General features: G+C 40.3%; 1 protein-coding gene across 4 annotated transcripts in view; it reads left to right on the top strand.

The window, feature by feature from the left end:
* EGFLAM (EGF like, fibronectin type III and laminin G domains) overlaps positions 1 to 26,641 on the top strand; it is a 76,588-nt gene that overhangs the window by 5,804 nt on the left and 44,143 nt on the right. For 2 of the 4 annotated variants that reach the window (XM_042875389.1, XM_042875392.1), the window contains exons 2-6: positions 14,618 to 14,730; positions 16,549 to 16,632; positions 18,255 to 18,281; positions 22,090 to 22,207; positions 22,777 to 22,912. In XM_042875389.1, coding sequence (XP_042731323.1) covers positions 14,618 to 14,730; positions 16,549 to 16,632; positions 18,255 to 18,281; positions 22,090 to 22,207; positions 22,777 to 22,912 — 478 coding nt within the window. The remainder of the gene's footprint in view (positions 1 to 14,617; positions 14,731 to 16,548; positions 16,633 to 18,254; positions 18,282 to 22,089; positions 22,208 to 22,776; positions 22,913 to 26,641) is intronic. The other 2 variants (XM_042875390.1, XM_042875391.1) reach the window with 2 other exon arrangements.

Here is a 26,641-nt window from a genome sequence, read left to right as displayed (position 1 = left end):
GAAAAGAAGATGAAAGTTATTTTTTCAGACTTTTCAGAGCTTCTGAGCTGAGAACAAGCACAGCAGAATTCATCTTTGAGAGTAACTACTTCAGAAGAGCATAAGCCTCTGAAGATTGGAGGCTTAGGGGGAAAGCTACCTCACACCAGTTACCTAACTCAAACCAGCTAATGATGCAGTGATCCATAAAACCCTGCAGGTGAGAAGTGTGTAGTCAGGTTCACACCAGCTCTTCTACTGAATGCTCTGTAATCAGATGTAGGAGCAAGGGCTGCCCATGAGGAGCGTTCTTGAAGATTTTGGCTTCAAATTAAAGAGAAATATGTGCAGTATTGTCCCAGGGAACATTTTATCCAACAGGAAGAATACAGTTATTAGGCTGTGGTAGAAGCCATTTCTTCTGTTAGTGTCTTGATGGACATTGAATTGCATAGTCAAAAGATATGGGCTTTTGTTTCCTCAAAAAGATCTTTCATTCAAGCATTGCAAAAAGTTATCCCAAAAAACATTTAGACCTAGAAGAGAAGAACCATGTCAAGTTGTTACTGAGTTCTGGCTTCATGTGATCCACATATCAAGTATTTCCAGGCTAACTTTCAACTTACCTTGTTGTTAATACACTCTTTTTAAGTAGTGCTGGTAAAAATCATATTACAAACAACAGTTCTAAAATGGGACACTGAGCGGTTCTGAGTTTTCCAGTGTGTGCAGATGATAATCAGGCTGGTATAGCTGACAGAGAGACATCTCCAAGATGGAAGGATCCCAAGCTAAATTGTCCATCACACTTCTCTTGATTTTAAAAATCATTAAAATTATTGACACCTACAAAAATGATGGTTCAAATATCAATGTCTGTGCACATTTGGAACTTACAGTACAGTTCAAAATGAATATGTTGCAGATGTTGACATGCTACTTTCAAATACAGAAATTATTCCAATTCTTCTAACATGTCTGAAGAACTGTTATGAGTGTAAGGTTTTAACCATAAGTTTTGAGTGGCTGAGCTCAAGAATCTTTTGAAGAAGTCATAAGGGCAAAGACTATAGAGAATCTCATATAAGTTAAATTCTTACATTCATGAGAAATTTCAACAAGATCATTTTAAGAAAAAAAAATATGAACAAAATATATAAACCTGCAAGTGATTGAACTTGTACTGGGGAGCCCAGAACTGGACACAGTACTCCAGATGTGGCCTCACCAGGGCAGAGCAGAAAGGGAAGATAACCACCCTTGACCTGCTGGCCACACCCTTTTTATGTCCCCAGGATACCATCCACCTTCTTCACCACAAGGGCACACTGCTGGCCCATTGCCAACCTGTTGTCCACCAGAACACCCAGGTCCTTCTCCACAAAGGTTCTCTCCAGCAGGTTCTCCTCTGACCTGTACTGATGCATGCAGCTATAATTATCCCACAGTCATTTACTGTTCCCATATGGAGTTGGTCTGTCTCCTTACACTGGGATAAATTTCCATGTCTCAGTGTCTCAGTTTTAGTGCAGCAAAGGTTGTCTCTTGACAGTCAACCTTGCTGCTTTCACATCCCAGTTCTTGTATACTAGCTCTTCTAATATACAGTTGATGTACAGCTGTATCCTCTGCTGTATTAGTGCAGATTCAGGTTTAAAAATACATTTCTGTTTCTGTCACTTATAGCATGCAAGTAATTTCCTTTATGTTTTGTTGTTGTTTTTGTTTTTTACTGATGTTAATAGTTTATGGAAAGACTTGATGTTTGCAGAAGATAGTGAAATTGTCCTGATTCTTATGGAGAAACTGATCTGGAGAAGAAATGGCTGCTTCTTGAGAAGATGCCAGATTTTCTCCCTGACCCGGCCTCCAGTAGTCTGCAATAAAATGACATTTGCAATTGAGCTGATTTCTTAAGTCCGTGCTGCACCTTGAGCCATCTGCAGCAAGACATGCACCAGCACTGAGGAAAGCAGTGAGTGGCGGTGTGGGTGACTCCCTGATACGGGACACAGAAGCCTCAACTTCCAACATGAGTTGAAGCCCCTATCTAGGGGCCTCTGCTCTTTGTTGGGAACTCAGATAGAGGACTTTGTGAAGAGAGCAGGCTTGGACTATTACGGCTTGCTGCTTTTGCAGTGAGAATGCGTAGGGAGACCTTGGACATACCAAGTATGACTACCTGGCTACAGTGTGAGGCCCAAGCTGGCCTTTGGTGGTTCTGCTGATAAGAGAGATGGTTTTGAGGAGGATTCAGTGTACTAATATGTTTTTGCATAGCTGGGGTCAATATCACAGATTTTCCTTTTATAGTCAGACCTTCTTTGGGGTTTGAGGATTACTAGGATTACATGGGATCCACCTATGTAAGGCAAAATATCACTGTCAGCCATTCCACTGTCCTCATTCATAGAGCTTTAAACTAGAAATGTCAGGGACAGAAAGGTGTGTCCCAGAGCCAAGTGAGTTAACAAGGGTTAGGCTGGCATTTAAGTAAACATGGGATCCTAAAACCAGAGAATAGGGTGGGAATGGATGCTACATTTTGGGAGAGCGAGCTTTCAGCTCAGAATGATTCCACGTGATACAGCCCTAGAGGGGACATAGGTCCAGGGGAAACGGTTGGTTTTCGAACTGAAGAATGATCCATCTTGTCACGCAGAAAGTCTGTCAAAAGCACCAAGATTCTTGCATGCGTACACAGGGAACTCCTGATGAAGTTCATACATACATACAAAAGGAGGAAGCAGAGGCAGGCATCCCAGAAAGAATACAATGTCTGAGCATGTAACATTGTGGTTAGAAAAACCAAAGCCCACTTGAATTGAATCTGGTGAGGTTTTGAAGGGCAACAGGAAGGGTTCTTGCAGTTGCTCCAGCAGAAAATAAGAGTAGGAAAAAAGTGGATGGAAGGACACCCAGAGACAAAGAGCATGCAAAGGCTGAGCCACTCAGTGCTTTATTCATCTCAGTTCTTATTGGCAAGTCCAACTGTTTAACATTCACATTAATGCCCTAGATGGTGGGACAGAGTGCAACCCCCACAAATTTGCTGAAGACACAAAACTTGGAGGAGTTGTCTGATAAATCAGAGGGTTGTGGCTGCCATACAGAACAGACGTAAACAGGCTGGAAGTATGCTCTGACAGAATGCTCATGGAGTTCATTGAAGGGAAATGCAAAGTCCTACAACCTCATGCAGCAGTATATATGGTGGCCAGCTAGCTGGTGGACGTGCCCTGTCCCCATCCTGCACATTTGCTGTTTGTCGCATGATCAACTTTGTCTTCTTTATAATTTAATTTTTGTGTATGTGTGTACACTATGCATCTATGAGATTTAGGTTTTTCTATCTGACATATTTCCATTTTTCCATAAGCTCTCCTTGAATTTTGTTTCTGGTAGCAAGTGAACTATTTATTCAAGAGTTTGGCTTTGTAGTTGGTTTCAAAAGAAATTGGAAAGAGAAATTTGTCCTAGATAAAGAGATTAAGACGCATCAATGAGAACATTTTTCAAGTTGCATGAACATTTTACCATGTAAATGGTAATTGGAAATAGTAAGTTTTGGATAGCAAACTCCTGAAAAATATTCCTTTAAGTGTTACTCATTGATGAGAAAAGCAAATTTTCGTAGACTATATGAAATGTGAAAAGCATTTTCATAGACTATATATAACATAGCTGCGTTTTTTATAATTAATATAGTCTTTGTTATGCAATTGTTCTATACATTTTATCCATGTTATAGCTACTCAGAAAATGTAGAAGGTTGACTTTATCCTCACATCATTTCGTTTCAGAATGGTATTACCCGCCTTAGTACAGTTTATTTTCACTGGGAATACCTAAGAGTCAGCTAAGGGCTTTAAGCTGTGTGATCAGCTTTATTCATGTTCTCTGATTTCTGCTTTCAATAGTGTTTGGAGGACCATGTGTCTCAGTGCAGAACTGTTCATAAACAGGAAAAAAATGTCTTCAGTATTATGTATAATCAGATTGAATATTGTCAATTTGGGTGATTTCATCATGGTGTATACTGTGGGAAACTTTCATTATAATATAAAATCAAAGAATAACTGTAGGAGAGGCAGTCTGGTCAATTTAGGTACATAATGCATTCTTTAACTTTAGTATGAAGTAGTTTTATTGCTCTGGAACAGGCTGCCCAGGTGGTGGAGTCACCATCCCTGGAGGTGTTCATGAAACATCGAGTGTGGTACTTGGGGAAGTGAGTTAGTGGGCAATATCGGTGGAAGGTGGACAGTAGGAATAGATGATCTTGGAGATTTTTTCCAACCCTCACGATTCTATAATTCCATGATTCTATGATCCTAACCAAATTACTAAATTTTCTGTGTGTTTAGTCAGTAGTAGCCACCTATGGAGAGGTTTCCAGTGCCTATAACTTGTACTTTTTATGTCTTGAAGCAGAACATCTTGGAAACGGGCCATTTCCCACCTGCTTTCTCCACCCAGGTCCTGTCCGTGCCATCCTGCCACTTTTCCAGTTTTGTCTCTGGAGCTCATCCTATGTTTATGTTCCTTCATTCCTCAGATACTTTGCCAACAAGAGAACAGAGAATAGCCATTATTTTTTTGCTAAGCAAGTAGCTTGAATTCTTATAGGTGACATCTGAGACAGCACAGAAGGGAAAAGAGCTGCCCTAGATAGATGGTAGGGCAGAAGGAGGCAGCCAGCTGCTGCTTTGTCTCTGTGGTAGATATGGCAACACCTCTTGATGACAATTTTTCTTGTCTGTGGAGTTTCCTTTGGTTTGTCCCATTCAGGCAGCACATCTGAAGATTTCCCTGTCTGTAGCTTTTCATGAAGGCAGGACAGAAGCTAAACCTTTGCTCAGAGATAGTGCTCATCCTACTTCTAATAGGAAGGAAGGAATTCCCCCAGTGCAGTTCTGGTGCACAACTATCCGTTGGGTAGATATTTTCTTTTTCTAGTTCTTAAACAATTCTTTAAAAAGTCAGCTGCTGCTTCTCCTTCTCCCATTTGGAAGTGACTGTACCATGCAGAGCCACTGGCAGCAGAACCCAGCTGGAGGAATGCAAGCAGTGGGGCTTCCACATTTCAGCCTTCCCCTTCCTGCAGTGCCACCACAGGAAAAGTCATGATGAAGCTGTCAGTGACCTTGTGCCTGCTTGTTTTTAGTGGGATTCCCTGCACTGTGTTATAGCTTAAGTTTCTAGCTTTGTTTCCTTCATTGTTTTTCCTAGGGCTATAAATACTCCAGTGGCCATTACCTTAAATGTACTTGGGACAGATAGCAGATGATACTGGCTGCAGCAGAAAAATGTCAGATGGGTCAAAGCCTGCCATTATGGTGGTGCTGCTGTTTCCTATTGGCTTGTTAAGTATTTTGAAAGGATGGATCAAAAATGTGTTAATCACTGCAACACATGAACCACCACGCTGCTTCTGTAGGGCAGTAGTGGCACAGTCTTGGCAGTGGTGCTGGTTGTGCTGATGTGCAGGTGACCCAGTGAATCTGCTCTTGTTGGGACCCAGTGGATCAGCAGCAGGGTAAGGAAATGCACCATGTTGCAATCTGGGATGTGCCAGGGTTATGGCTGGGAGAGGAACCAGCAGCACTCTGCTCTGACCTATGCCCCATGCAGCATCCATCTCCTGTGCTTCTCTTCAGTAGGTGACTTGTGCAGAGCACTGACTACCAAAATTTCTCAGTTTTTTTAAGTTTTCTATATTGGTGCTGCTACTAAGTGTACCACAAGCAGGATCAAGAAAGACTGCCTGAGAATTCCCTGTTTCAGTCGTCATCTTCTGTAATTATTGTGGTTGGGAGGTTCTTGTTTTCTTTTGTACCCAGTGGTGGGAAACAAAAAATGCTTCAAAGAGATAGAAAGATGGCATGTTTTTTTCATTTATGATTTCCTGATGTTCTTTGGTTCATCATGCTGTCTTCATGCTGCTGTAGTATTTACATAATCCAGTCCAATCTATAAAAAGGAGATTAATGAAAAAAGGCCCTTTGGATGCTTATTGTTTTACACATGGGAATTTCACCATTATTTCAGCGAGAGAGTTTATTTTGACACTAGGAATGGATGTAATTTTTTTTCTCAAAAACTTTAGTGTGATAAAATATCATTTTAATAAAATTCCTTTTTTTTTTTTTGACAAATTAATGAAGTAAATTAAATAATGTTTGGCTCAAAAGAAGTCTAAAGTTATTTTTCTTTTTAGAGATGATTTGTTCTAAGAACTTTATTGCAGAATTCATTGGAATTGTTTTGCATGATTTTTTATTCCTGTTCCCTTATTTCATGATGTTAAAGACAGATAGCATTTCAATGGCAAATTTCTCATTTCATGGGACACAAAAAGGAGACACATCAACAGAGAAAATAGAATCCTTCAGTTAGTAGCTCTTAGTACTTACCCACAGAGATTTAAAAATAAAACAATGAAAATTTCAGCTCATTTTGTTGACCTCTGAAGATTATAATTTTCAGAATATCAAACTACTAAAGATGAAATGATCTGTTTTTGCTCTAAAGTGAGTTATCAAAGTACTGCATGTGAATTGTGTTTTTTTATTGTTTGTACATTATTTGATGTTGTGAGGATCTGTGACTAATGGCATGATTTGAAACAGCATAAATGGTTAAAATGGAAAGAGAAAACCAAATATAATATACTAAAATGCTAAGCAGAAATATTGTAACCTTGATCTTTCCAGATATTCCATGCATGAATATTTTTAAAAAATGCTGTTGTCAATCAGTCTAAATTTTCAGTCTCATTCAGAATGAAAATAAAATTTGAAATTTCCATTAAAATCCAACAAAGTTTATTCAACTTACCTCAAACACCTTGGTTTTGAAGGTTGTTTTTTCCATATATATTTTTTTTCACTAACTGTTCATCCCTCTGGTAAGAGTTGGGGGTCACGTCAGAGCTGAGAGGAACTTGTCTGTGTTCACACTAGCAGTTTTCCCTCAGTAGCTGGAGGATGTCTGCATAAGAGCTGTCTCATTGGGCTGGAACATTGTGTGAGTAATTTAAAATCTTCCCATTATCTACACAAACTGATTTTGTTTAAAATCACAGTGGTAGTGAAATCTCTGTGGGCAGACTCAGGATAAGGAGGGGCATCTCAAGACACTGTATTTTGCTGCTTGGCACAGATTGGAGAGCATTCCCAGCAGGCACTTCACACACTGTGATCTCACAGTGATGGTGTAGAGGAATTTGATGTCTGGGCAGAGGCTGTTGCGTGGCATTTATCTTCCAGGGGAGAGGAAAGTGGTGCTGGGCACATCATTCTCTCACATCTTTCTGCTTACCTGCAGGCAGCACCATCTGAAGCCTACCAGAGTCCCAGTTCTCACTCAGGACAGGTGAGAGAGAGCAGGAGCACAATGCCATACCTAGGAATCTGCCAACTCTTTGAATGGATATTGACTTTACTGGAAGAGTTTCTACTAGCAGTAAAGCAGGGTGAGCTGAAATGAGGGCTGAGGCAGCAGGAGCAACAACAGAATTATTAACTCTATAGTTGGGATAATGATGTCCTTTTTTGACCATTTTTAATTAGTTTCTTTTGTGAAGAATAAAACTTAAATTAAATTAACTCCAGCTGAGAGAGAGGATTATGTATTCTTTAGGTCAAGTGAACAGCTTGTTTTGTGACTTCTTCACTGTTTTGGCAGCTTTTGCATATATTTGCAAGTACAGAACCAAAGAAGTGTATAAACAAGAAAATAAATAGCTGTAAGGAGAGAATTAAATGTGACACTGCCCATTCAACATTGTTCTGTCACTGGTTTCATCAAAGCATTTTGGGCAATATCAAACTTTCTGTACCTCCTTGGTTGGAAAGGAGAATACCTGTATTAACGCAGAGTATGTTTCGTTTTATTTTTATATAAATTGATTCCTTGTTCTTTATCAAAGCTATCTTGTGCATAGACAGAATCTTACTGCAGAGGAGCTTTGCAGGTCACAAGTGCTCATCTTCCTGGTGGGCTTCAGCTACACAGACATCTGCTGGAAAAGTAGTATGGTGAGCTGTAGGGAGTCCTGGAATTCACTGAGGATAACTTCTTTGAGCCAAGTAATAGATGGCCCCACCAGGGGAGATGCAATACATTGCTCACCAATGCAAATGAAGTGATCGGTGACATTAGGAGTGAAGGCTGTCTGAGTGATCATACTGTGGTGGAGTTCATGCTCCTGAGGGATACTGAAATAGGCAAAGAGTAAAATTAGGATGCTAAATTTTAGGGAAACTAACTTCCAGCTTTTCAAGGAGTTAGTCAACAAAACACTCTGGGAAACTGTCCTCATGGGTCAGAGTGCAGAGCAGAGTTAGCAGATTTTTAAGGAAGCTTTACTCGGGGCACAAGAGCTCTCAATCCCCAGATATAGCAAGTCAGGAAAGAAAGGCAAGAGTCTGACATGGCCGAACTGGGACCTGGTGGTCAAACTGCAGAGCAAGAAGAAAATACATGGTGGAAGCAGGAGCACGTACCATAAGAGGAGCATAGGGAAGTTGTTAGGCTATGTACGGATGGGCAAGCCAGGGCCCAGCTTGAACTGAACTTGGCATGGAATGCCAAGATAAACAAGAAAGGCTTTTAGAGGTACTTAACCAGAAAGGGAAAGCCCAAGAGGGTTACCTCCACTTGAGAATAACACAGGCAGTCTGCCCGAGGAACCTGAATATCCACAACTCTATGGGTCCTGATGAGGTGCATCCCAGAGTTCTGAGGTAACTGGCTGATGTACTTGCGAAGCCATTCTCAGTAATATTTGAAAAGTCATGGCAATCAGGTGAAATCCCTGTTGACTGGAAAAAAGACAACATGACATCCATTTTTAAGAAGGGTGGAAAGGATTATCCTGTCCCTCTGCTCTGTGCTGGTGAAACCTTGCCTGGAGTACTGCATCCAGATGTGAAGTCCTCAGAACAGGACTGAGTTGATCTGTTGGAGCACATCCAGCACATCCAGAGGAGGGCCTCAAAAATGTTCTAAGGAATGGAATACCTCTCCTACAAGGACCAGCTGTGAGAGCTGGAGCTGTTCAGCCTGGAAAAGAGAAGGCTCTGGACAGATGTGAAAGCAGTCTTTCAGTATCTGAAGGGGAGCTACAGAAATGAAGGGAACACTCTTTAGTAGAGCTGTGGTGAAAGGACACGGGGAAGTGGTTTCAAACCTAAAGAGAAGTGACTGGTTGGATATTAGGAAGAAGTTTTTTACAATGAGGGTAAGAAAAGGCACTGGAACAGGTTGCCCAGAGATGTGGTGGAAGCTCGCTAACTATGGGCATTCAAGTTTTGACCATGTTCTGAGCAAGTTGATCTGTTTGTGGATGTGTCTGCTCATTGCAGGGAAGTTGGATGTCTCTGCTCATTGCAGGGAAGTTGGACTAAATTATCTTTGAAGAGTCCTTCCAACTTTAAGAATTATATGATCAAGTCTTCTGTCTGGGAAGAGCTGTGGCACATAGTCTTGTAAAAGGAGCAGGAGAAGGGGAAGCAGTAAACATTTATGCTTTGGCTTGGAAGTGTCCGAAGTGTATTTTATTATCTAAGCAGGACCTCTGTACTAAACAGCCATAAATGTTCAGATCAGTTTTAACGTAATTTTTAGTGCACCTACTACACAATGTCCTGTAACATCTTGCATGCATTTATCTCAAAATGATCTGATAGTAAAGCAGTGCTGCTTTAAAAAAGCATCAGTTGTGATCAGTTGACAATCTGCTCTGATAAAATGCTGCAGTATGACTGTTTGGAAGCTGTGACATCTTCTGCATCTCTGTGACATAAACATTGCTTGTGTCTGTCCTGCGGCTCCTCTGTGATGGTTATGAACGATAGTTACAGTCCAGAAATGGACAATTCTTTGCTTTCTGATGGGTTGTGTAAAATTTGGAATCTGGCAGTCAAGAAGCACCTCTGAGTCCCCAGATACCTATCAACAAGCTGCAAGGTCTGCAGGGTGGCTGTGGAAAACCGTGGTGACAGCTGTGCAGCATGAGATACTTCTCTTTGCATTGCTGGGGTTCTTTTCTTGGCTTCGTGTGGTCAGGAGCAGCTCGATGCCAGGTAGGATGGTCTCACATATCTGAATGTTTTTACAGACATGGTTAATGGCTGTAGTGGTGGTGGATTGTTGGTAGGACTAGATGACCTTGGGGGTCTTTTCCAACCTTAACAATTCTGTGATTCTGCTATTCTATGATCGTTGTTCAGCATAGGCTGGGGCCGCTCCTTGGGAAGTGCTGGGCTCTGAAGGCATTGGTATTTGGTTCCTGAACACACTTTCTGCTGGTCTATAGTGCTAGAGAAATTCTTTTATGGAGAATTAAGCAAAGAAAGTGGAAGTATTAACTTCTGCAGCCCCTTGCTCTCGTTTTCTCTGTCGTAAGTTAGGACTCAGTCCTTCAGAGGCAGTTTACACACCAGTGTAACTGAGATCAGTATTTGGCACTCTGTGTCTCTTTCATCATCTGCAAACTGGAGATAATAGTGTTTGGTAGGTTTGGGTGAATAATTCATGGCAGGTCTTTATTAGCGGGTGTTGCCTGTCTGTGCTTGCAGAGAGTCTGCACATCGACTGCATTTTTTTCAAATGTATTTGTTATTCCAAATTATTCACCAAATACTTTTTAATATTTTATTAATATATTAATGTAATTAATATATTCTATTAACTATTAATATAATTTTATGGGCCTATAGTGTGTTTAGAACATTAATTTGAAGCTTGCCTTGTTTGAATATTTGTCATTGTTGGTTAAAATTTGTTATTTCAGCAACTGTGCCTCCTGTACAAACTTGTCTGACTGACAGGAAATACAAAGAAGGCATGAATATGTTGGAGTTATGGGGTTGTTGTTGTTTCCCTTTATTATTGTTTCAGCTCTAATATCAATCTACCTCAGAGAGTATAGTGAAGAATCAAGAGATAATTCTAAATGTGCAGTGCTGCCTTACAGTGCTATTGTTTCTAAGACAGAGGCTCTTGTCTTTTATAAGTGCCTCTGAGGGCAGGAGGTAAGCAAAAAGAGGTGGCACGCACTGATGTGTTCAGAGCTACCAAGAAAAGTAGAGATGTACGAGACTGAGTCTAGGCTAATAAAGTAGATGAGGGCTCAGAGAGCAAGTAGCATACCAAGACTTGACTGATGTTTATGGCTGAACTTCTTTCCTTCCCAGAATATGTACATACTGGCTTATGAAAATGGTCTGTGATTTGTGCTGTTCTCCAAACCATCTCACGCTTTTCCCTAGGAGCCTGGACTTGTGCCAGACACTGTACAGGCCATTAAAATATATGAATGTATCACAGAATCACAGAATCACCTCTAAGATCATCTGTCCAGGCCATCAACACCATGCCCACTAACTTTGTCCCTCTGTGCCACATCTACACATTTCTTGAACACCTACAAGGATGGTGACTCCACCAGCTTCCCTGGGCAGCCTGTCCAGTCTATCGTTAGTGTCCTGGGTAGTTCTTAGCATCTCAGGAGCAAGCTTAAAAGCCTGTGGGTTGCTTGGCTCCACTGCCCAAAGCGCTGACTGTGTTTGTTTGTTCAGGACGTGCTCTGTTCCACATCCATTCCCTGTAAGCTGGGGAAGGAAGACATTCACCATGTCCCTGGAGAGTTGCTGAGGGAGGCTGCAGCTCTGAGTTTTGCTGCTTGGGAAATGGAAAGTGCTGGGACAGAGATCAGAGTTCTGACTGGAGGCTTGGATCTGTGGAGTAAGATCCTGCTAGTGTGGACTGCAGCTGTTTTGAATGATTCCACTAGTTGTGCTTAGATCATCACAGTGAAAAAGGACAATTAGCGTAGGCAGAGTGCTAAGAATGTTTCCCCACTTTATCGTACAAGTGGAACACTGCTCTAATACATCCACAAGAACTTCTCCATGATGGTGTTCAAGGCCAGGTTGGATGGGATCCTGGGTAGAGTGATCTAGTGGCTGGTGGTTCTGCCCACAGCAGGGGTTTGGAACTAGATGGCCTTTAATGTTCCTTCCAACTTAAATCATTCTTGTAGATGCTAAAGAGCATTTTCGTTTTCAGGATTTATTGAGAAGCAAGATCCTTAGGCGCGTAGGAGATGTAAGCCAGTAACATACAACTGGCTTGTGCCTTTTCCTGAAGCTGTATGTTTGTTCATTTGGTTGGTTGGTATTTCTTTTCCTGTATAGTTTCAATAGTAAAAGAAAATTTCTTAGTGTGGTCCCAGTGTAGAAGTTTTTGTGCAGTTTTGCCCGGGACATAACCACCGGGAGTCCTTGGGATTTATTTTCCACTAAGAATACCTAAAGCTTCAGGTGTAAGGAATGAACAGGGAAAGAAGGATGGCTCTCTTAAGCTTCATTTATAGTTATCCTTTCATGATCGTACCAACATTGTCTTGGGTTTTTTTACTGGAGAAGAGTAACTTGGTAACTTGAAAGTTATAGGTAACTTGAAAGTAATGGGGAACTTGAAAACAATGAGCTTTTGATGTTAACCAAATATTAACCTGGTCGTACTTGTTCATTCAGACTAAAACTGTAAAACAGCTTTTCATATCAAGGGAAAATAGAGAGTCAGCATGAAAAGGGCAAGACTATCAGGTCTGCTTTTGGTTTAACTTCTCAGGTATTGATGTTGATTGATACTCTGCAGAGATTGTAAGCTGCTATGTTTTGTATTCTAGTTCAAATCAAATATGTTGGTGGGAATGACAAATCAGTTGTAGGCGTGCTTCCCATCTAAAAATTACCTTTACAATAGCTTGATTGTTCTTGATTTTTTATCAGAATTAGTGGGGAAAAAAAGATGCCCTTTAATTACAGTTTGTTTAAGTAAGGGCATACAAAAACATAAGTAAAGTAAAAACCATTGCCTATGAAAACATGGAGCTGCCATTAAAACATTTAAAACATTAAAATTTAAATCAATTCTCTGTTGCAGCTGTTTGTTTCATGAGTTTGGTTTCAAGCCCACGAATGATAGCAGTTGGGACAGTTTGTGTTAAAATCCTTGATCCTGGTAACCTGTTGCATGCACTGCACAATTCTCATTGTCAACAAGCTCCGGCTGGGAGGTTGCTGCCTTAGATCACAAGATGAGTGTTATGGCGGCTTCCGAACACATGTCTGTATCTCATCAGCCAGGAAAGGTATCCTGCTGCTGCTGCTTTCTCTGGGACATTTTAGGATTTTTTATTTTTTGGCATGCCCTGCTCCATGTTTGCAGCACCCTCATAATTTGCTCTGCCCACACTGAACTGAGATGTCCCCAGCCTGATGAGAAATAGGAGAGTTTCTCCTCAAAGCTGCTCTTAGTGATCATGTGCTTTTATTTATTTTTCTTTAAAGCTAATTATCTTCAGTTAATTGATAAGAGTTTTTGACAGTTCCACCAAAGAAACTGTATGTATTTGAAAACTGGGAACTTCTAGAGGAGTGCCTTGGTCCCCTGTGTAGCAGCGTGAGGTTTGTGTTGAGCCACATTTGCTCTGGCTGCAGAGCAGACAACCATCTCTGCCTGTCCCTTTCTCAAGCAGCAAATGCAGGCATTTATGTGTTACTAGAGAAATGTATCTCAGGGTTTTCTGATCTTCCAGTGTTTTCTTTAAAGCAGCCAAATTTGCCAGTGTACTGAAAGGCCAAAGCGTGCAAAGAAAAGAGAAGGATATGGAGAGGTCCTGTGAGATCGGAATAGCCATATGACAATATTGAGAGGTTCAAGAGGAGCGAACCAACCGCTATAGCTTAGGGACTGGGAGGAACTGAGGGCATATTTGTGCTTTTCTTATAAACTTAGCTTCTTGCTTAAGCAATTGGCTTTCCTATCTGTAGCTGATGACTGAGGGACTGAGGCATCAGAGGTTGGTAGTCATCAGGAGATTTCTTGATGGCCCATAAGGAAGGTTTCTCAGCCTGTGCTAAAACAGAAAAGGGCTGAGGATGGGGCATGGTTTGGTCTTGGTTTAGTTTTTCCCATACTAGAACATGTGGGAATATGAGGCCTGGTGGATGAGGTGTCCACAAGATGTTCTGAGGTGAGAAAAGATGCTTAGCACAAACAGGGGATGTCCTCCCCCCTCCTCAGTCCTTTCATTCCTTGCTGCCTTGGGGCAAGGGAAAGGGTGCACCCTGTCAGAAGGCCTTCTAGTACTTAAGGGGAGCTTATAAACAGGAGGGAGACTGACTTTTTATACAGACACATAGTGACACGACAAGGGGCAATGTTTTTAAACTAAAAGAAGGGATATCAAGGTTGGATGTTACAAGGAGCTTCTTTACTCAGAGAGCGGTGAGGCGCTGACACTGCTGCCCAGAGAGCTGAAGTGCCCAACGCCTGGCAGTGCTCAAGGGCGGGTTGGATGGGGCCATGGGCAGCCTGAGCTGGTGGGGGCAGCCAGCACACAGCAAGGGGATGGAACTGGGTGGACTCTACTATCCTGCCAACCCAAACCATTCTGAGATTCTGTGACTCCGTGATTATGTGATTCTGTGACACACAAATAGCAGTTCATGTCTAGCAGTTTTTAAAGAAGGCAGCACACGACTCTTTATGAATAGTTGATGCCACGTGATCATTTTTCTGCCTTATGGATTCTTACATAATGTCTTTTCGTTTTCAGCAGATAGACTGGGACCTCCTCTAGACATACTGCTGGATTCGCTGAACTGCACAGCTTTCAGTGTGCAATGGAGGATGCCAAAGCAGCACGCAAGCACCATCACAGGATATACAGTAAGTGATCCCTTATGCTGTTAGCAGAGAGCAGCCTCAAAACTGCACATGCACAGCAGAGCAAAGCATGACAGCCTGCTCTCCAAAAATAATGCTATTGCCAGGAAGGTGTTCAGGGAACGGGTGACTGATGGAACTGTAACTTTAAGAAACAGGCAGTTTGCATGTTCAAAGGGAGCTATGATGGGAATTTGGGTTGGCTGCCAGCGGCTTATACTGGGTATAGATTGCTTTCCTTTAGTGGCTTCCATGAAAGCGTCTCGATGCTCTCTGCAGCTGATAAAGCAATGAAGTACAGCAGAGCAGGTCAATACTACACTGTGCAAATGAAAGGAGGTCTGTGGTGATTTTAGGACTGTTTGGATCCATAGGTTTGTACCTCCAGCCTGAGCAGTACTTTAGCAGCACTCACTATTCCAGAATCTGTCTCTTTGCCTCTTTACCTCTTTACCCTTCTCTCTCAGAGAAGCTGTTGGTTTTCCTGTTTCAGCCGGCAGTTCTGGAGCTTTCAGACCCTTTCCCAGTTCCCCTCTGCACACTGAGCAGTAACAGAGTGGCTAGCCTAAACTGGGCACTATTTGAAAGTGCAAACAGAAAACAATGGGCACAAATTGCCATTCATTTTCTCAACAAAAAAGAGGTTCATTGGATTTTCCTTCAATTGCTATTCCAGGGCAATGAAACTCAGTAGCCAAACAGATGTTAATCAGAGAGGAATTAGCATGAAAAAGATTGGAACTTTTTATTTGTTTTGTCAGTGAAGAGATTCAGATTTTTCAGTAAAAGTGAACAGAACACAATACTCAGTTTTACACAAAGCATACATGGTGAACCTTAGTAGTAACATACAATAGGAGAGTGAGTGAATTTCTAGAAACTGTTATTTTTGATACACATCCCCTTCATCACATGGTCATGTAGATGACACTAATCCAATCCAATTGTAGAGCTGTTTCTATAGTTAGGAAGATGCTCATAATGCAGCACACAGAACTGTGGAAGTCGCAGAAGAGGTGAGTGTGAGAATATTGCTAATAGTTCAGGTGTCAGCTCCAAAAAAGGGACTCTGACTACTTGCAAATTCTGCCAGTTTAAGTGATGGTTCTCTAAGTCGCAATATTTTTCAAAGCAGTACTAACAGAACTCCGTATCACAAATTGTATTTTTCACTATTCATTTAGTAGATGAAATATTTATGTCCCAGTTTATTTTTAACTCTTGAGCTCATGCATGATCTAATAACGAAAGCAATGACAAACCTAGTATTAATTGTGCTGTATGCAAACCTTCTTCACTTTATGTTATCATTTGACTCTCTGGCATCTCAGTGTCTGTTTGCATACGAAATGAAATTATTTCTGGTTCATTAGTCTCCTGTATGCAACAGTAGACGTGAAGGAAGACATTTATGACACAGCAATTTTGGTAGTAGCATGATCATACATACATACATAACATCTTCTTTATATGAAGTAAAACACCAAACTTGTGCAGATCAGTCCCACAAATCAACAGCTGTCCAAATAGATCATGGCCAAAGCAGGTACACAGATCAGCTCAAGAGTGCACCAAAAGCTGGGCCATATTTAACATAAGATTAGCATAAACACTGCAAGACGGTGGCCTCTGGTCATGCTGACGATTTCTACCAAATATTAAGGTAATATTAAGGGATGTTAGCTTTTCATGGGTTTTGAAAGTGTAGGGAATCACAGACTTAACTGCTGTTCAGAAAGTGATAACATTGCAGTTGTTTTTAAATCATTGTACAGTACTGCATTATTGCATTAATCACTTAAACTGTATCTTCTTTGCAAGGTCTTCTACTCAGAGGTTGAAGGTGACAAAGCAGTTAAGCAGCTCTCACACGACGTTCCCCTGAGCCTGGATATGCTGAGCATGGTGAGTGTTCATCAGCAGTCAGAGCAGAACAGTGGAACGTGCAAGTGTGAAGTTGCAGCTCCCTGTTTGATGTGAATTACATGGAGGATCGGAGCCCCATGGAGGATAGGTGCACTGAGCAAAAAAGAAACCACAAAGCTTTTCAGAAACCCACTCAGAGGACCGACACAATTTTCTCCACATTGTTGGGCTAACTTACTACATAAAATTTTGGAAGTTGTTGGTATCTTACTAGTACTGACCTCTGGTGTCTACTGAAAGAGAACTTTTAAGTTCAAATGTGCGCTTTTGTGCAGGAAGGGGGATTTGTGCAGCCTGTATATCAGTGTGTGTATATTGCAGCGTCTGGCACAGACGAGTGAGTGCACAGAGTTAAAGGGGACAAGTAGTTTTCAATGTTTTCTTTTTATATCTCTGTGAGACTGTTGTCTCCCAAAGGATGGAATTTAAAGATTAATCATGCTGTTTTGTTGCATTTGTGCAAATCTCTCCCATAGAAGATTCTTAGCTTCCATTTCTTTGGTTCTTACAAGCACTTTTTCTCATTGCTTCCTATTTTTCCACTTTTCTTTGGCTGTTTTACTTTTCTGTTTTTCCTTTTATCTGCCCTCTACATTCTTATTTTTCTCTCTGCTTTCTCTGTCCAATCTGACCTTCAATTTCCACTCACAAAGGAATGCTGCCCATGCTCTTCTGCTGCAATTAGTGCTGAGATGAAGGCGATCCCTCTGTGCTTCTAGATGGTTTTAATGCTGTCTGCTTTTAAAAAGATCTTATGAAGCACACTTGCATCCACTCAGTGGCGGGAACCTGCTCTTTGAGCTCAACAAGGAAGAATCAGTGATTTTCCAGCCTTGGCTCAGGCAAAGGTTGGAATAGCATCTTGGGGCAGATGCAGTGAGGGAACACTTCCACAATGCGCTCTGTAAAGAGCAGAGTCTGTCCCCAAGACAACAACACTACCAGCACAGGAATCAAAACCTTATGTGTGCGTATAGAGCATTGCAGGGTCTTGATTTTGTGGTTCTTATTTACAATTTGACTTTTTCTTCCTCTCTCATTTTCTTTCTTTTTTATTTTCTCACCTCTCTTTTCCTTAGCCTTCCCATCTGCTGTTCCATGATATACATTCACTGCTTCTCTTTGGCCCATGTTGGGCCATGCTCAGCAGTCTTCCCTGTAGGAAGCATCGGGGAGAGAGTTGCTCAGATTTCCAGCAGTCACTCAGTTTTGGCTCTGACTCCTGTAGGTTTCTGGGATCATGGCAAATGAAAGTATCTTGTGGCCATGATATGTTATTTATTGATTAACACATTATTTTCTCCCTTCTCATCTTTATCTCTGTATTTCTCACTTATTTTTTTCAATCCATCAAATAGCATTCTTGCTGGTAATGCCAATAAAGATCAAACATCACATTTTTATTGTCTTTATCCTGACAATGATAATTCTTACTCCCTGCAAAAAGAGTCTGTACTCATGCAAGTAAATAATAGACTCAAATAACACCTTATGATGCAGCACTGACCTTGTTTTTGTTTGCTGACCCATTACTTATGTGTATTTGCAATCTCTTTTTAGTGTGTTACTTCATTAACAAATCCTGTTTTCATTTTTTCTAGGGTCAACTTGAAGGACAAGCAATTTTTGTAAGTATTGCTTCACCTGAGGCTCAGTCACAGCTGTGATTTAAAATAAGATAGAACTTATCTGCTATGAGCTTTCCATAGATTCAGCCTCAAAAATATTTCCCTATTCATCTCTAATGTTGGTTCTAGTTAGCACTTAGACAGGATCTTTTGTAGTCAAAGTAGTGACTAGAGCTCAAAATCCAGAGGTAAATAAGGGGAATGTGTATACACACATGTATGTATAGCATACATACATGTGTATGTACTGGGTATAGCAGTTATATATAGTTGTATATACTGGGTGTAGCAGTTCCATTTTTAATGATAGATAAATCTTCATTCAGTCTTTCAAAGTGTTTGTTGATGTTTTGCTTGTTTAAGAAAACATCAGCTATATTCAGGTGGTGACAATTTAGAGGAAACCAGGACAGCAAGGCTGGCAGACACACAACAATGGGAAGGACAGCAGCCCAACAGTGGGCGAGGAGGAAGAGATGGGGAGGACAGAAGTGCTGATGTCCAGGAGGAGGACTGGGAGACCGACAGCTCTTATAAAATAGGTCTGAAATGAGTTTGCAGCTGGTGAGCGATTCACATTAATTATTTCCAGCCCTGTCCATTCTGCTTCCGATGAGCAATAAACAGATTGGTCTTATTGTGAAGGAGGAAGTTAGCAGGAGGTGCTTGGCTTTGTGTAGGATAAAGGCAGGGATTTCAGTTAAGCACTGAAATATCAACAAACTCCTGCATTTTTCTTTCTCCTGAGATTTGTTAAAAAATGAAGAAATCCAGTGAAGTCAGTGGGTCTGGCACAGCTTTCACTGTCTTAACTAAGAGAGGCTGGGCTGAGAGGAGGTTGTCCAGATGAGACCTCGGGACACGCCTGAGACACGGCTGTCTGGTTCAATCCTGAGTTTGGATTACGGCATTTTGGAGTTGAAGTTCCAGGCTGGGCCCTTGTTTTCTGCTTGATAAAAATAACACTTGTGAGGGGTACATGTGGAGAATGTGACTGACTGGGATTAATCAGCTCCCAGCTGTCATTAATCCCCAGGAAGTGGTGTTCTTGCTGAAATACTTTCTGTTATATTCATACCAAACGCAACAGAAATCTGCAAAAGCTTTGTGGTTAAGTCTGCATAATTTGTGTTTCCATCACTAAGCCTCCTCTGCTGGTGTGGGTACAATTCTGCTGCCTTCTCAGAAACTTCTCTGGACCCCATGAGACTGTTGTAGAGAGATTGGCTCTTCTTGTGTGTGTGCATGTGCCTGTGCATGAGCAAAGTGGATGGTGTCTTGTATCTGCACTGCATCATCCTAACATATAGAATGCATACATGACAGCAGTCTGTAGAATGCTGGAGCAGTACTATTTACTAAAGCTTTGTTCTGCTGGGCCAGTATACATGAAGTTGTGCGCACACATAGATATATGTATATATAAAAGCAAGGACAATTAGCACGCTTTAGAAGTGGGAGCTTTTTAGGTCGTAAGACCTACAAGATAGCCAAACACACAGGTACAAAATGGAGAGTGAGCAGTTGAGAGTGGGGAAGGGTTGGTAGGAGGACCAAATGGCATCACAACCAGCTCTGCTTCTTCAGCAGTACTTTACTCCATGTGGGTTTTGTTTCTTATTTGTTGGTTCATTTTTTTCAAATTAAAACCAAACAAAAGGGAAAATAGACTTTATCTGGAAAATAATTTATAATCCAGGTTTCTGTGAAGCGACTTCGAGTGCAGCTCACAAAAAGGTTCAGCACAGCTGGCAGGAGCACAAGGCAGGGAGGGCACAATCCATGCCTGCACTTGATTCCCATGCTGCAGAAAAGGCATCACATTGCTTCACACTGTTAAAGAAGGTGAGATTGTAATGAAACTGCCAGATATCATTCTGCAGGATTTTAGTATGAGTGTCATGTAAGACAAGAAAGTGCAGTCGATGTTAATAAAGCTTCATCAGGAATGTAGTGTTCAGTTTTGTGTGTCATGTTTCAAAATGCAGGAGATGCTCAAGATAGCGAAGGAATAAGATGCAATGATTGTGAGCTAACCTTTCAATACAGCACCAAAATTCCCTGTCTGTGAGGCTGTTGTCTCCTTCGAGATGCATCAAACTTTAACACCTTTCTCCTAAGTAAAAGCAGAAGAGAGTAGTTTACTGTGGTTTTTGAGAATAAATATGTTGAACCTAAATACCTCAGTCAAACTTTTATTTTGATTGGCTTTGTAGTCAATGAGGCTAGTTCTGTTTAGTTTATTGCACATTTGACTTGTGAAGCAATAGCTAAGAGCCAAATATATGTGAATATCTCACTATTTTCTGAGGACAAGTTCTTGAATAGCATGAAAGCAATCAGAGAATCAGACATGTAACAGAGGATTTTTTATTATAAGGTGCTTTCAGGAACACAGTGCACACAATTTAAGTACAGATGGACAGTATATATGACAAGGTGGGTAGAGTGGCAGGATCATCAATATTGCTAGTGGGCGGAGGTGACAGGTTTTCAGCAGCCATCGTTTCAGGTCATATTTGGAACGATTGCAGTCACTTCAGCTAAATAGATAAATACTTTCATTTGAATGTTCTCACTAATTCTCCCGGGGAAGTTACTTTTTCAGAATTGTTGTCATCTCAGATGAATCCAAATCATTCAAGCAGATTAAGGGTGAAGGATGGAAAAACAGGATAATGGCCAGACAGTCTTTGTTAATAGGAAATCAGTGATGGAGTTCCAAAACCATGGCTAGTGAAATGACAGATGGCAGGGTGTTGTTAAATGATGTTCTAGTAATGAAATATCTTCCCCAAAGAACAGAAAGGGAAAGTTTGTCCAAAAGGCCGTCGTGAAGACATTTAGCAGATAATAAAATTTTAGGATTGTTTACTATTTTGCTGCAACTGGAAATGCAGATTTAAAGTCTGTTCGAGCTTGAAGTGAGATAGTTCCACGTGCTCTGTGAATAATGTTTTTAATATCAGAGAGTGAAAAAAAATTATTCTCTGTACAATTCTCTGTAAATGCATTTTTTTCACAGCAAAGCAATCTGAGGCATATAAACTGTTTACTTGAGTGTGCTGTCAAAATTAATAAATCTAGGATTTTCATCTACAGATAGGCTACATGTAAAGAACTCTGCATTTTTATGTAAGTATTTTTAAGCATGTATTTTTTTGATAACATTATCTACTTTCTGGAAGAGTTTAGCAGGCTCCTTTGAAAAATATTCTGCAGAAGTTCCTGTGGAGGACAGCATTGCCTTCCACATGGTAGCTGTTTGTAGGTTAATCTTTCTGTGTTTATGGCAGAAGGACAAAAAAGGTGAGTGGTCAAGGCTGGTAGCATGAAGTGAACAGCCAGCTAGGGGTATCGTAAGAGGCGGTGAGACTGGGCTCTGCTCTATGAGAAATTCAAGATTGTCAGTTCACACGGCTTTAAATTGCTTTATTTTCAGAAGTTCCTATGGTCTCAATTTAAAAAATAAAAATTTTAAAAATGAAAAATGCACCATGCTGATAATAAAGGCCAGCAATCGGCTCAAGGGAGAGAATAGTACGTGACTTCAACTTGACCAGCAAAAGCATGACAAGGGGCACAAACAGCCCTGAGAGTTATGCTGAGAAGTAGGTCCAGATCTGCCCTATGGATTCCCCAGGGGTGGAAATGCAGCTTGAGAGGAAGCACATGGTGACCTTCGTGTTTTTTTTCAGAGCAGGGCTGGAAGGCAGCAGTCCTCCCAGAAGGCTGCATGGAAAACATCGTGTCAGATTCCACTGACTCTTGCAGTTGTTTTTGTCTTGTTTTCTCTTGACTCTGGTAGGAAGTTGTTATTGGAGATTTGAAACCTGGTACCCCACATCGCGTTAGTGTTGGAGCCTATGGCTGGGCAGGGAAGGGACGACCCAGCATGCCCAGAGATGTCACAACCTTATCCCAAGGTAACTCTGCTTTCTATTGTGAAGCTGTCAGGGCAGGATCAGCTTGACCCGTAAATGCTGACTGTGTGAAATTCTCAATTTGCCCAAAGCAGTGAGTGAACAGGGGGGCAGGATTAGCAGCAAAGTGGTCAGAAACAAGTCCCTGTCAGCAGAGGTATTTAAGAGACGTGTTGAAATAGCCACTGAGAGACATGGCTTGGTGATGGGACTTGGTAGGTCAGGTTGGTGATTGGACTTGGTGATCTTAATGGAGTTCTCCAACCTATATGATTCATAGCCATCTGATGTTATGAATCTTTAATAAATTCCTGCTAGACCATTTAAGGTAAGGTTTTTTTTCGCATTAGCCCTAGCGCATCTGTCACACAGCAGGCCACTTGCACCTAAGTCCCTTTTACATGCAGCACTGCAGTACTTTGCTATTAATTTTCCACAAATGTGGAGTTTTACAGGGGCAACAAGGGAGGGAAGAAGCATATAAATTTGATTCCTAAGTCTGTGAATTTGGATTGCTGTGCATATAAGTCAATTCACTTCTCTAATGCTGTTCTGCATTTCTTCTGGCACAGATAACTGCATGCCCCCTGCACCACCCTATCAGCCCCAGATTGTTGTTGTTTCTGATTCAGAAGTTGCATTATCCTGGAAACCTGGGGCCAATGAAGGAAGCTCTCCCATACAATACTACATGGTGGAGTTTATCAGGCAAGTTTGTCAGTGGAAACTGAAATTCAGTGGTGATGTGCTGTAGTTTTGTCTTTTTTTTTTCCTAAACTGCGCTATCAAACTGACTACAGATTCTTCTTGTTATTTATTTATTACTGTATATAGTATGTTAGGTTTCACTCTCGATATGTGTTGAATTACCATGAAAATTTGAAGGCAATCTAGAAATAATCAAAATTGATATAAAATCACCAGTAAGTCCTATCTTCTGATGAAAGAAAAAAAAAGTCTAGTTTAATATATTTCATCTAATAAAAGCCTGGGTAAATTAAGTTTTAAGCTTCTCTTGTCATCAACTTCTGTTGAATCATGCTGAGTGAAGAGTTTGTGGCAGAGGGGTCTCCCTGAGCAAATGTGCCTTTGGCTGCTATAGGAAAAAATCCAGGGGCTGAAGACTCATTTTTTTGGTTTAACTGACAGGAGTGTGAAGAGTCTTGAGTTGCAGGACTCTGATTTGTTGTTTTATCCCTGCATTGATCAACTGTCCATGAAGTATTGACTTTTCTTTAATCTCTGGGTGTTTTGTGCTGTTTTGGTTTGCTTTTGTTTTTATGTAGAACTCTCTACATTTTGTAGTAATAGTTCTAAACTGTGAAAAGCTGCTAGGCAAGTTGCTTTATGCATGCAAAAGGTAAGGAGCAGGTGATTGTATATGCACGCATAAATAAGTATGTATACCTTGCTGTTCATATACTTGTGGAATCTAATATTTGTATTCAAATCTTATTTATTTTCATGTGCTGGTTCCTCTGTTTATCCCTACTTTGAGCGCAAAATTCAGCTTTTGGAAGTTTAACACTTTGAACAAACATGTGATGACAGATTTTATTTGAGGTTCCTGCACAAGAACAGAGAATTGCTTCTTTATCTGTATTAAGCGGTAAAGGTCATTAAGTACTTCTTCAAAAAAAGACGCTCATTTTTAAAAAGATTTTTTGTTGTAAAAACCAACAGGAAAAAAACCATTGGTTTTCAGTGCTTTAAGTATGATTACAGTCTAGAAGATACTGATACAGTGCGAAAAATTCCCAAGTTGAAAACCCACTAGTGAACTTATGTTGGACTTTGTATTGGAATCAAAATGCCTCATACTCATTGGGAAACCACCCAGTATTCACTGCAGTGAGATGCAGGGCATGAAGGCTGAAGATGCATTATGGTCATCATGTAACCTCTGCTGAGGAATTACCATGTAATTTTTCCAATATCTATTTCTCCACAGTAATTGTTTTCTAGCCATTTCTCTCTTCTCTTCATCTCTTAATGATTATCTATTCATTGGATAGGAAGGGGATTTTGTTAGATTCTGACTGCAAGTACATCAGACACGTGTGTTCTCTTACCGTAAAATAGAGTCTACACATCATCGTAGAACCAGGGGCCCACTAATGTGTAAAGCGGGCATCACTGTTTCCATTTCATGTGTTGAAAGCACACCTTTAAATGTTTTTGTTCAGATGGAGAGCAGAAAATTGCTTCACCATTTAAGTAAGACATATGAGGTACTGAAATTTCAGTGTTTTGTTGTTTTTAGACTTTGGGAAAGAATTTGCTAACAGCACAGTGTTTTGATTATACTCTTTAGTTTGAGTTTTAAAGTATTCTTGTTAAATGTGGGATTATGCTCTCTTAGACTTGGAAGCTTGAGTATGTATTTGGAGAAGGTTCAAAGCACTGTAAGCCCTAATGCAGTTAGAAATAAAGATTTAACTTAAAGCTTCATTGTATTTTGCTCCATGTAGTTTTAACTAGTATGAAGAGCATTAACATGAGTTAAAGCTGTTGAAATCAAACCAATGAAAAACTAGAACAAAACAGTGCAAACAAATTTAGAGTTAAGTCTTCTGATGCTAAAGAAATACAGTTCAGATATTACACTGAGTTTTTTCTGCAAAATTAATAACAATGCAAATCTGTAACTTTTTTGTGGATGCAGCAAAGCCTCTAGAAACTATGATATGGTTTGCATCATTTCAGGCCCCTCAGGACCAACTTCTATTACTTTGACCATATAGGAACCATGCTGAGAGACTGAGATGAAGGAAATGTCTTTTTATTTCAACAATTGTGATAGTGGGTGTTGAAAACTCACGGACTTTAATTCGTTAATTGCTTGCACCTACCAGAATGTCATCAGAAGCAAGGATAAATTCTCCTAGGGATACTCTCAGAGATAATGTGTCCTTCTGCCTGAGGTCTCAATTTGGGCCTTTTTTTGGCACTTGCGCGGTTTCCCTGGGAGGAAACTTTGCACATTTTAGTTTGCTATAGGCAGCAGAAGGCCATAGGTGATTTCAGATGTGTTATGGGCAGGGGTAAGCTCTGCTCTGCTCTTGACTATAGGAGAATCCCAAGGAGACCACACTCTCAGCTTAGTTAAGTGCTTAAGATCAGAATGTGAATATAGGCCTTACTCTTATCGACACAGTTCACGGGGAATGCATAAAAGAATATGTTGAAATTGAGAGAACTCGTGGGATTGCTGGAAGCTCAATGCTTTCAAGCTCAATGTAAATTTTCCAATGGTTTATGCTAAAAATATTTTATTTTAAAAAAAAATCTTATGAAAGTCTACATAGCAACATCCTGGGCTTTAATGTAATTTGTGTTTCTATTCATAAGATACTGAAAAGAGCTTTCTCAAAAATGTCAGATATTTTCACCTGAATACCCAGATGTCTAATTATCCTTGAATCCATTCTGCTCTGAACTGTCTGTCCTTGGTGCTGCAATATATTGGGTTGTCATATTTGAATATCTCATGCTGAAGCTTGTTAAAAGCATCTAAGGCAAAGCTTGGCTCTTTCCCAGTAGAAACATTTTGAATATACAAGTCTTTTTGACCTATAGTTAGAAAAGTGTTGAACACAGGACTGTTATACTTTTATGTACAACAGAAATTGTAATTTTTAAGTAACTTGGCTGTGAACTTCCAGACCATGAATGTTGTAGTTGTTCAATTATTGCTTTCACTTTCACAGAACCCAAAACAACAGTTCTGATGGGGACACTCCTCTGAAAGCCCTGCAAAAAACCCTTATTTTTTTACAGTTTTTCTGGTTAATTCATGAAACAGATACTTCTGGTTTTACTCTTACCTCACAGTCTGAAAGGGCAAAATACCTGAAAAGATAATTAATGAAGAAAAAGAAATAGTAGAAGTAAAAATGTTTAATGATGTCAGCATAACATTTTACAAAAGAATAAGGCTAGAATATTGTCTATTTATTTTGTTATTTTCCTCAATTGACCTGGTATATTGTTTAGAGTGTTTTATAGAAGGTGTCATAACAAAGGTAAATAAATACTAAAAATAATATCATGTGGTGCATTATTTTCTACACTGAATATTTTCCATACTAAATAAAGACTGTAATGTATAGGTATATCTTAAAAAACATTTTGTAGGCTGAACATGGTACTTATCATGAATAGAAACATGGCACAAGTAAGCAATCAAAAACCTTGTGAAACTGATTAATTTAATTAAAATTGATCAGGCATTTCACTCTTGAATAATTTTCAGTTGATCTTTAAGAGAAAGCTCAAATGAGTGTAACATTACTGTTCTCCACATCAGAAATATTTCCTTTCTGGGCTGAACAAATCCCCAAACAATGTAGAGCAAAAATCCAAATGTTTTTGGGCATAGCTGGGACAGAGTTCCGCGCTCAGTTTATATCTGTTCAGTCCTAATGACTTTACCTA

The sequence above is a fragment of the Lagopus leucura genome, unplaced genomic scaffold (genome assembly GCF_019238085.1).
Source record: "Lagopus leucura isolate 7727_CA_CO unplaced genomic scaffold, USGS_WTPT01 Super-Scaffold_100014, whole genome shotgun sequence".
In the NCBI taxonomy this organism is placed as follows: Eukaryota; Metazoa; Chordata; class Aves; order Galliformes; family Phasianidae; genus Lagopus; species Lagopus leucura.
Note: the sequence above shows the minus strand (reverse complement) of the source record. Positions and strands in the feature narration are given on the sequence as shown.